The sequence below is a fragment of the Neolamprologus brichardi genome, unplaced genomic scaffold, assembly GCF_056152115.1.
Source record: "Neolamprologus brichardi isolate AB-2024 unplaced genomic scaffold, ASM5615211v1 NODE_ptg000032l+_length_1147064_cov_1, whole genome shotgun sequence".
Lineage (NCBI taxonomy): Eukaryota > Metazoa > Chordata > Actinopteri > Cichliformes > Cichlidae > Neolamprologus > Neolamprologus brichardi.
Genome location: NW_028270039.1, coordinates 450056 through 462258, shown reverse-complemented (window position 1 = coordinate 462258; position 12203 = coordinate 450056). Strand labels below are relative to the sequence as shown.

The following is a 12203-nucleotide window of genomic DNA, read 5'->3' as shown; positions in this document are numbered from 1 at the left end:
TTCACGTTTTCTCAAGAGTAACTGGACTGACTGACAAGCTGTTTCATGGCTTTTTAACTGGAATTGTCAATGGAGGCTTCAGTGTGAGGACAGTAGGCCATCGCTGGGCTCGAACACAGATCGCAGTGCCAAACTCAGCAACAGCGAATCGTCTGAGACCACAGGAGGCAACTCAAATAGACTAGAGCAGAATTCTTCTCTTAGTTAAGAAAAACTCACAACATCGAACCAACTCAAGAACACATTTTCAAGGATCACCAAGCTCCACAAAGGGACCTTCATGAACATAAACATGACCATTAATGCAACAGCTGATGCTTTGAACATTTGCACTGTTTTCACGTCTTCATCGTTTCACATCATCTGTGGCAAATTCATTTTACAGGAAACAAAGTTGAGCTCAAATCATATTTTGCTTGTTGTCACCAAAGTACTGATACTTCTATTAAAACAATATCTTCTAATGTGCTGCATGTCCTAGCTGCTAAACTGTCCTGGTAACAGTCGACTGTGGACCACCAACATCTAATGAACATAAACATGAACTCGGACACTCACAGAGCTGCAGAGCAACATGGCAGCACTACTGCAGCAGGAATAACTAAAATTCATTTTACCTGTTAATATTTTCACCCTCCGTTATAATCATTGCTACAGCAGTGTGTGCTTCTCTGTTGAAATGCAGCATTATACTTTATTAGCATTATATATATTCATACATATACGTATATATATATGAATTAAGTAAAGCATGAATGAGCCATGGCCGTGGCACAGATGCCTCTTATGCACGCTTCTTGATGTCACCTGAAGGAAGAAAAGCCCCTAAAGGGAAGGAAATAGAAAACAGGAGCCATGAAAGAAGCATTTATTAATGGCATCCCGGTGAGAGCGGATTGCAGCAATTCCATCTTTTGATGACACCCTTCAGACGACATCTTTCTTTCTGAAATGCAATCAACAATACATAACATAGAATCACATTCTTCTGATAATAATCTACAATCGGTGGAAGATGTACATCTAAAATTACATACTTAGATGACTCGAGGCTGACATAACAGTCGGCTAGCGCTGTCGTTGGAGGTCACCATTACAAAGTCGCAGCCTTGATCATACAGCAACACAAAAACATTAAGCATCAAAACCACATCCTCTCTGACTGGTTGTAAATTGCTAACCCCCTCCAGCTGCTTTTAAATCAAAATGTTGACGAGTTAAAGAATTGCTCTAAACTTTAGCTTCTTTCAGAGCGGCCTTGGAGATATTTGTTGTGCAAAATTACCATCATCGGGGACACAGAAATTAACATAGAGTTTAACTTGCCGTTGTGGTGTGTTCAGCTCTGATTTAAATGCAAATGAGTAATAAACCACGTTAACACCTTCACAGTGTGCACAGGAACTGTGACTTTGGAGTATTGCTGCTGGAGGCCAGCGTTTCATACTCACACTGTACTCCATTCACTGCTTATGGATTTATGGTGAACAAACGTGATGCTTTTAACAGAAGTAAGTTAATAATTAATAAATGGATTCATTCTTTGAAGTAGCTAATCAAGGACTACTGCTGTCACACACCCACAGCACAGGGAGTGTCTGCTTATAGACGTCGCTTCATATGAAAAGAAGCCGTTAGTGAAGCAGAGCGAACACATCAAATAAAGCCTGAAGGAGAGTCGTTACTTAGGCTGCCACCAAGCAGCCTTTTAGTATTCTTGGGAAATCATAATTCCTCCCAATCATCAGGCCTGAGATAGCACAGTGCTACCTGTTAGCAGCCGCTTCACTGGACAGAGCCTGAAACATGTCTGCTCTGCTCAGTCAGCTGCAAGTGGGATTCAAAATAATCCCAAATACAGTCTGATTCTCTGTCATTAGTTATGCTCTTCATCTTTGAAACGTTTATTTTACAAAACTAAATTTAAAAAGTAAATTAGGAAGAAGGCAGCTTGTATACGACTAGTTGGAGTAACACCTACTTCAGATGCTGCAGTGGAAATCTACGTCCTGCAGCTGCTCGTGAGCCTCGCAGCTCATGCTCAGCAGTGTTCTCACAAGGTGAACACTAACAGTCAACTTTTATCACCTCATACTCATGTTACCTTTTTCTACTCTGGGAGGGGCTCGAGCTTCACGTCGGCCTTCTCGACCAATTTAATGGTTGTAAATATCTCAACTTTCTAAAGCTGGACTCGTGGTAACCGCTGGTTACTGCTGTTAATGCAACTGGAATAGATTTATTTTATCTGACTAGTAAAGTTATAGAAGTCTGTTTATCAACAGTGCTGCATGAATGTGGAGACAAAAGGCTACTTAAGAACGGTCGAGTTACAATTCTAACAAGCTGCTTCAGTTCAGAAGCTTTTGGGATGAAGGTGAAACGTCTTCAACTTAAAGAAGTCCAGACGCTTCTTTCCAAGCTCCTTAGACTACAATGAGCTGGACGACGGAGAACCTTCACAGACATATTCTGAACTTTTGATTGAATATTTGACTAATGTAAAAATTCAATATTTGCAGAGGCAAGTTTTCATTTGTATCAAATTTGTATCATATTTGTATCAAATTTGTATCAAATTTGTATCATATTTGTATCAAATTTGTATCATATTTGTATCAAATTTGTATCAAATTTGTATCATATTTGTATCATATTTGTATCAAATTTGTATCATATTTGTATCATATTTGTATCAAATTTGTATCATATTTGTATCAAATTTGTATCATATTTGTATCAAATTTGTATCAAATTTGTATCATATTTGTATCATATTTGTATCAAATTTGTATCATATTTGTATCATATTTGTATCATATTTGTATCAAATTTGTATCATATTTGTATCAAATTTGTATCATATTTGCTACAGTTGATAAGTGTGTTGTGCCATTTAATTTTAATTTTTCAGGCAAAAAGAAATGCCACTGATGATATAAAAGTCTCCTTTATCAAACGAGACACATCTGGCATTACATGGATAGTATAAATACCTCAGCTAACTTCTGCATCAGGTGGTTTAATGTGAACAACTGTGTTACCACAGGAAGCTCCGGACTTCCTGTGGTAACACAGTTGGTGCTGATCTTTGGTAAAGACTCAGCAGGAGGCAGAGTTGGCCTGTTACAGGTCAGAAGCTGAACTGATCCTTAATCATAGGAACTGTTGATCATCTGAGGTGGGACAATATCATCCAGCTTATCTTTGTCACCCTGAGCTACTGATGAGGAGGCGACTCCACTGTGTGGAAGAAGCAGGCGGGGGTCAGCAAACACACGGAGTCAGATATGTTTCATGGCTGAAACATAAGATTTCTATGATCAATAAGAATATTTGTCTACTGCTCAGTGCAGTAAAACTCCTTTAACATAAACATATAGACCTGATGTAACATTAACATCAAATACTTTAATACTCAAATGATACTAGTAATAATTTCATTTGTTATTTGCTGGTTTAGAGGTTAAAAAACCTTTTAAACATAGAGACACAATTAAGTAATTAAGTGAACAAATGAGTAAGCGATAATGTCAGCAGATGATCAGTGTGTAAATGGACGATTCTTCCCCTGAAGCACTCAAAGCGCAGCAGTCACGCATTCACACGAGCGCCTTTTCTGTGCTTAAGTGCTTTTTCTCCAGCGTTCACACACAGCCACACTCCCATGGATGAAATCCTTGCCCAAGGATATTTGTGGAGCAGCCGGGGATCGAACCACCAACCTCGCGATCAGCAGATGACCTACTCTGATGGAAAAAAGCCCACCTTCACTGTAATTCTTCCTCAGTCTCCAACTGTCCACACTCGCGTCCAACCAGGTGGACTCTGAGGGCTTTTGTGCAGAAATTGAATGAGAAATGATTACTGTGATAAGTTCAGCACCAGTGGGCTGCAAAATCACTATGTGCCAGCTCCCCCACTTTCAATCACAACTCGCATTTTGGCAAGGACTCCAAAAATTGTGCTGTGAATCAGAAGAATCCAACGCAATTTTCTACACTGAGCCGTGGAGACAGGAGCGGCGCCAGAGGACCAGAGAGGCTGTGATTGTAGCCCTCAGATAATGTCCTCACAAATCACTGATTGGACCGGTTTAAACCAACACTAAATTATTTTATTCCTTTATTCTTCTCTTGTTTTACTTTAATGACACCTGAATCTGAGCACGCAGAGGAAATGAGTTCAGACCTGATGTAACTTAAGGTGGACTGTACCTTGGAGGCCAGCGCTTCAGCACTTTCTCTGCACGTTCGCTCGATCTCCAGGTTCTCCTGGATGGCGCTGACCTCTTCAATGACCATCTGAGAGACTAGGAAACACAGAAAAAGACAAGATGAAAGGAAAGAGGGGAAATGGCTTTTTCTGTTTCACGTTACAGAACAAATAAAAATGTAAAATATGACAAACATCACATCCTACAACAGCGATGTGAGTGAATTTCCTCACGTCACACGTGGTTGTTACATTCTAAGCTTGAACACTATTGGATACATTTGTTACGATGCTGTTTTAAAAGCTCATCATCAGTCTTGTATGTTAGAATTAGTGTGTGTATTAAACAGTATGTCTGGCTGTTGCTGTCTCCAGCACCACAGACTCGGTTATGAGGACAACAGGTTATTAAAAAACACAAGTCAGTGTTTAAACCAAGCATCTGTGTTAATTTTACAAATGAGTCATTATTGACTGATGAAACATGAAAGGCTGAACTCATGTGAAGAAGAACTTTAACATCAACTCATGAACAAAAGATGGAAACAAAGACAACAATCAGGTTTTTCTAAAAGACGACGCATCCCTGCAGCTGAGAGCGCCGTCGACACCTCAGCAGTGAATGACCTCATCAGAACCTCATATTTATTTATGAGCTCATATTCAGATTATTTACCCCGTTTTTTATTTTCTTCATCCGTGTCTGATTGAATAGACGAGGAAAAGGATAGAGAACCAGAATATTAATAAAGGGGAGCGTTGTGCAAGTATTTCAACATGAGTCATGACGTGTGATGCTACACCTCAGCCTGGGTGGGAACATTTAATCCTTTACTAAATGGTGACAAGAAGTGATTTTTAATTGATATTACCTATGACAATGGCAAAGGAAATACACGACCAACACGTTTACCGCTCACTGCGTTCTGGGTTTAACGTCCCAACTCATGTAACGATCACACAGGCCATGTTTGGTGGAGAGAACAGCTCACACAGCAGAGAGGAGCGTGGGAAAGCTGCACACTGCTTCTATGTAACAATAGCAGTTAGGCTAACACTGCTGGAGTTTTAGTTTTCTTTTCTTTAACTGACATTTAGGAATAACTGTACAAAACCATCAGCTTCAACAATTTGTTACATGTATTTTTGCTTTTTCCTGTTTTTAAACTACTAAAATATCCATACAAAAGGAGGGAAAGAGAAAAAAGACAGAAAAAGGCATGTAGGGAGTGAGATTTTACTACCATTAATATAACTAATATATCCTCTAATATATCTTCTAGTACTAATCTGGCCTGCGTTTTTTATACAGTCCATCCATTTCTTCCATCGTGATACAAACAGCTCCCTCTTATAGTTCACATCTGCTGTCTCCATCCTGTAAATGTCCATCCACATGTTCATAGTTGTGCTCTCAGGAAAAAGCCTTTTTTTATGGCTTTTTTACCTGCAGCCAGTAAAATATTAAACAAATATTTATTGTTCTCTGTCCATCCTTCTGACATAAGTCCAACAAATAAAGTTTTACTTTCCATATCTCTTGTACTGCTGCATGTATTCCCTTACAATAAGTTTTAATAACATGACAGTCCCAGAGAATATGACAGTGATTTGTGCGGGTTACCTTCATAGTGACATTTTTGCTGAGGTGTAATAAAATATCTTATCAGGCTTTTCCACCCAAAGTCCCTCCAGCTCTGTGAGCTGCTGCATGTCCATATTGTTGTCCTCCTTCATCTCTACTCCTCCCTCCATTTCCCATTTTGTTTTGATAAATAGGGTCGAGTGAAATTTTGTATTTGTTAGTCCTTTATAAAGGCCAGATATACGCCTTTGTCTTTATTTGAACTGTTTGACCTTTTAAGGAGTTTTATCTGCTTTTTTGATCATGTTTGATCTGTGAGGCAAAGTCCTGAAACAATAAAAACAATCTCAGCACACTTACTTCTTTCCTTTGGGTTTCAAGTTTTCATTCATACAAATATAAATGTGCTCTGAACAACGTAAACATGTCGACAGTCACCTGGATGTGGAGTCCAGAGGGTCTGTGGGAGCTTTAGCTGGCAGAAGCTGCTGCTGGCCACAGCAGGGATGATTACAGGAAATGTGTCAAACCCCCCAAAACCAGACTTTTAAGAATAAAATAGTTTGTGTTTTTACATGAAACCTGTTTGGCGTCATGTTTGTTGTGTGTTCAAAGCTTCCAGGCAGTAAAAATAAAGTGTGGATAGTAAAGGTCAGATGATCGATGCAGAGAAAAAGTTTGACCTGTACAGCAGAGCATAAACGCAGTGACAACAGCCTGGCCCCACTAAAGACACTGAAGGTGATTTATTTCCTGTCTCAAAGGTTCGTGGAGCTGAGTGTAACTGTGAACATGCAGCCGATTCACTGTTAACATGAAACTCTGTGATTAAAGCAGTTTTATTGAAACATTGGGAACAAAATCTGATGAAACTCCAAACAGCAATCGTACCTCGGCAGGAGAAGAACACCCTAAAGACTGCCCTGCCACTTAACTAATTAAACATTACAGCTGAGTGAGGGAGAAATTAAGCATTAGTGCCACTGCCGTGGGCAATTCCTTCCCCCCGGTGACACCTAATTAAGAAGTTGATGAACGTCAGCGCTCTGCGATATCCACTCTGCCGTCCTCCGTAAGGCGCTCAATAGCACTTAGCTGCCAGTTTTCTTCCTCAGCCTCTTCTCTGTCACTGTCCAGACTCGGCAACCTACGAGAGGGCGCCTCGAACTAAATGACGCGTTAATTATAATTACTGGTAGCCATGGTAAATAAACAGCGCTGGAAGCGTTGCAAGTATATGAGCACGAGTCCACAGGGGCTCTGACACATCACAATTGGCATTCTTAATTGTAAGTTTCAGCCTCCCCATCATTGTCCCTCCATCTTTCCCCCCCTCTTGTTCACGCTTGTCTTTTTTCACGCCGCTCTCAGGAACGACAGTGATTACCCCTGTGCCGACGTGCTACATAATGGTATCAGCGCCGTCAACGGAGCAGTGAATTAAACTGTATCTGCAGCCGCTGCGAAGCCTTGATGAGGGGGGCAGATGCCTTTGTGGTGTTATCATTATAACACAATGGTCATGTTGTCATCAACCTTGCCATCGCCAATTGAAAAGGCACGATTGTGTGTTGGGGGCTTTTCGTCACATCCTCCCACAGCCCCCGCTCCCCGCCACCCACCCAACACTTCTGCCCCACCCCCAGCCGTTTCGTTGTGAATAGGAGCAATTTTCTAAGAGCTATGAAATCACGTAATAGGTCCTAATATGCAGCTGCTTGGCACAGTCAGGCAGCCTCTATTAACGCGTAAGTCAAACACAATATGTGTTTTGGCTGGAGAATCACTGAATACATGAGCACAGGCCAGAATTATTCAGATGAAAATCCACACAACTGTCATGGCTACAAAGACAAACTATTTGCTCCATCCTTTGACATGTGGTGCCCCATTTCAAATTCTGTCTCCACTAAAGTGGTCATAGCAACCTGTAAGGAAAATCAATTGAATGGTGCAGCAGAGCACCTGAAATGTGTTTGCAATCCCGGGAAGCGATTAAAAGCTCAGAAAAGGATGCAAGGGTGCCGCTCACGTGCCATTATCTGTATCCAGGCTCGTATTTCCGCAGCTGCGATCATTTTCAAACAACATACATTTATTACAGTGCGCCATCTTCCTGGTAAATAGGGCCGTTCGTTTAGCCTGCAGCTAACTTTTCCAAGTGTGAATGACAGAGAGTAGGGCTGCCACGAGTAGTTGACTATCAAAATCGTCGACGACTGATTTAATAGTCGACGCGTCGTTTGAAGCTTTGTAAGATCACAAAAGACGCAGGAATAAGTAGTAGGATTTAAGAGTGTAATAACGGACTGAAACAGAAGATGGCAGCACTGCATGTACAAGGATGCCAGCTGCCGTTAAACCCCGAAGAAGAAGAAGCTGTGTCCCAGAATTCATAGCGCAGCCCAGCTCAGTTTCCAACAATGGCGGCAGCTAGTTAGTTTTAATATTACTCTTATTATTCTTTCTGGGTCACAAAATAAACGTTTAACATATTTTCAGGCGAGAATGTAGCTGTGTAAACCTCAAATATCTGCTCAGTTTATCAAGACACCACATATTTTCAAAAGCGCTCCGACGTTTTCGGAGACGTCTGTTAGCCACTAGCTCGATAGCTAGCCGGGGGCTAGGCTCACTAGAGCCGTGAGAACACCGGACTCCCGGAAACCCGTCTTCAAACCCACCGCAGTCTTTCGCTACTCAGGTTAAACATGATATATAAGTCACTTAGATAACTTAAAATGTTATTGTTTGGCTTTTTTCAGTGTTTTATTTGTTCCTGAGTAAATCGGTTTGGCTGAGATTAAAGTTATAGTTTTTACACAGCTGAATAAACATCAAGCAGACAGCTGATTATCAGAAGTGTGAGATGCTCCAGAATTTACTCCGGTGTCCTGTTATATTTTAGATAGCAAGGAGTTTATTAAACTTCACCGAAACAATCTGCAAATGTCATTTAAATTTAATAAACTATCATCTTGTCTTCATTTTTAGTTAGCACATACCGTAAACACTTAAAGCTGTAGCAGATGCTGCTGGTGCAATAAGCTGCAGTTTTACGTTCAATGGATGATGATCTGATTAGTCGACTAATCACAAAAATAATCGTTGACTAGTCGACTATCAAAATAATCGTTTGTGGCAGCCCTAACAGAGATATCATGTTCCTGCTAATGTCTCATACCTCACTGTGCTCCTATCTGTCATCAATCTTTGTTCTTTGATCAGATTTTTTCATGCTTTTGGTGTCATTTTATAATACAAACAATGTAAACAAACTCTCACTCTAATGCTGTGTGTGTGAGATTGCATGTTGGACTTTTACTAGCCACTAAATAACTGTACCCCTGCAGAGACTAATGTTCAACCTGTCATGTCTATTTTGTACCATAGAGCAGTGTTTCCCATCCTTTTGGAGCCATCCATCCATCCATCCATCCACCCATCTATCCATCCATCCATCCATCCATCCATCTTCTTCTGCTTTATTCGAAGCCGGGTCATGGGGGCAGCAGCCTAAGCAGAGAAGCCCAGACCTCCCTCTCTCCAGCCACCTCCTCCAGCTTATCCGGGGGAACACCAAGGCGTTCCCAGGCCAGCCGAGAGATATAATCTCTCCAGCGTGTCCTGGGTCTGCCCCGGGGCCTCCTCCTCCCGGACCACCTCACCCAGGAGGCGCCCAGGAGGCATCCTTGTCAGAGGCCCGAACCACCTCAGCTGGTTCCTTTCGATGTGGAGGAGCAGCGGCTCTACTCTGAGCCCCTCCCGGATGGCTGAACTTCTCACCCTATCTCTAAGGGAGAGGCCAGCCACCCTTCGGAGGAAGCCCATTTCTGCCACTTGTATCCGCAATCTCGTTCTTTTGGTCACTACCCACAGCTCGTGGCCATAGGTGAGGGTAGGGACGTAGATCGACCGGCAAATTGAGAGCTTCGCTTTTACACTCAGCTCTCTCTTCACCACGACGGACCAGTCTGTTGATCGTCTGTCGATCTCTGGCTCCCTTCTCCCATCACTCGCGAACAAGACCCCGAGATACTTGAACTCCTCCACTTGGGGCAGGAACTCATCCCCGACCCGGAGTGGGCACTCCACCCTTTTCCGGCTGAGAACCATGGCCTCAGATTTGGAGGTGCTGATCCTCATTCCCGCTGCTTCAGACTCTGCTGCAAACCGCTCCAGTGCGAGCTGGAGGCCATCACCCAATGAAGCCAACAGAACCACATCATCCGCAAAGATCAGAGATGAGACTCTGAGGCCACCAAAGTGAAAGCCCTCCACCACTTGGCTGCACCTAGAAATCCTGTCCATAAAAATTATGAACAGAACCGGTGACAAAGGGCAGCCCTGGCGGAGCCCGTCACCCACCAGGAACGAGTCCGACTTATTGCCATGCGAACCAAGCTCTTGCAACGGTTGTATAGGGATCGAATGGCCCGTAGCAATGGGCCAGACACCCCATACTCCCGTAGCACCTCCCACAGGACACCCCGAGGGACACGGTCGAATGCCTTCTCCAAGTCCACAAAACACATGTAGACTGGTTGGGCAAACTCCCATGCACCCTCAAGTATCCTTGAGAGGATAAAGAGCTCATCCAGTGTTCTGCAACCAGGACGAAAACCGCATTGTTCCTCCTGTATCCGAGGTTCGACTAGCGGACGAACTCTCCTTTCCAGCACCCTGGCATAGACTTTCCCAGGGAGGCTGAGGAGTGTGATCCCCCTGTAGTTGGAACACACCCTCCGGTCCCCCTTCTTGAAGATGGGGACCACCACCCCGGTCTGCCAGTCCACGGGTACTGCCCCTGATCTCCACGCAACATTGCAGAGGCGTGTCAACCAGGACAGCCCTACAACGTCCAGAGCCTTCAGGAACTCGGGGTGGACCTCATCAACACCAGGGGCTCTGCCACCAAGGAGTTGTTTAACTGCCTCAGTGACCTCGCCCCCCGAAATTGGCGGGTCATTCCCCTCATCCCCAGAATCTGCTTCCTCCTCGGAAGACGTGTCAGTGGGATTAAGGAGGTCCTCGAAGTATTCCTTCCACCGCCCGACAATTTTCTCAGTCGACGTCAGCAGCGCTCCGCCAGCACTATACACAGTGCAGGTAGAGCACCGCTTCCCCCTCCTGAGACGCCTGACGGTTTGCCAGAATCTCTTTGAGGCAGTCCGAAAGTCTTTTTCCATGGCCTCTCCGAACTCCTCCACACCCGAGTTTTTGCTTCAGCCACTGCGCGAGCCGCATTACGCTTGGCCTGTCGATACCTGTCGGCTGCCTCCGGAGTCTCACAGGCTAACCAAGCCTGATAGGACTCCTTCTTCAGCCTGGTGGCTCCCTTCACCTCTGGTGTCCACCATTTGGTTCGGGGGTTACCACCACGGCAGGCACCAACCACCTTGCGCATCACACTGACTGTTTTTCAAATATTTATCTGCTATTACGCGCTGCATTGTCTCACAGCATAACGATTATGTCATTTCTCCTTCGTCTTCTTCTGTTTTACTGGCAGTTGGAAACCCATTTAATTAGAGCAGGTAGTTGTACCGCCCTCTAGTGGAAGAGAATGTTATTGTTCCCACACCTGTGGATCACCTGACACACCTATGTGCCCGGCCCAGTGGTTGGGAAACACTGCTGTAATGGCGTGGAACAATTCAACATTATATAGCATCATGCTAGCTTGATCTTAAAATAAATAGTGACAAATTACATTAGAAGCAATATCAGGAGACAGATCGTCCCGAGATTTTGCTCTAAAATCTAAAAGAAATGTTTTAAATATGCACCTTTTACTGCGTCAGGTCATCTATAGGCACACAAAGCTACCCAGACATACGACAATTAGATGTTGAGGGCACATTTGTGTATATCAGATACTCCCATTTCTGAAAATCGTGAGCTTCCTAAAAAGCCTGCTGTAAGTGACACCAACAGGAGGCCAGAGAGCCAGCAGATCATTATTAAGCCCAAATGAATCAAACCAATCTACACTTGTTTTACATGATAACAGGACTCAAACTTCAGACGTTTTAAGAGACACAGATGGCAGCAGATGCACACAACAGCAGGAAGTCTTACTGCGAGTGGAAGCACCATTAATATTTCTCACAAGAGAAATGACCTCAACTTTTAAAAGCAATACAGGAGAGAAAAATGCCAAAGAGTTACTGACTGATGAAGTCTTTAGGTACAACACTGAACCAGCAAGTACTCATTTCCCAGACAACTCGCTGCTTTCATTCTTTAAGGCTGTGTAAAGGTCACCTGGAATATGTGCATACTGCTGTAGATAAAGTCTGCTTGTTCAGTGATACTTGATAAGCTTTGAACTCACCAACAGCAACGTTTATGACGAGCTTCACAAGCTCAGTATGAGCTGAGACGGTGGTTCAGCCACAGA

General features: G+C 43.3%; 1 protein-coding gene across 1 annotated transcript in view; it reads right to left on the bottom strand.

Annotated features, from left to right (window-relative positions):
• shtn1 (shootin 1) overlaps nucleotides 1–12203 on the bottom strand; it is a 40567-nt gene that overhangs the window by 21475 nt on the left and 6889 nt on the right. The window contains exon 4 of the mRNA XM_087836972.1: nucleotides 4218–4312. Coding sequence (XP_087693098.1) covers nucleotides 4218–4312 — 95 coding nt within the window. The remainder of the gene's footprint in view (nucleotides 1–4217; nucleotides 4313–12203) is intronic.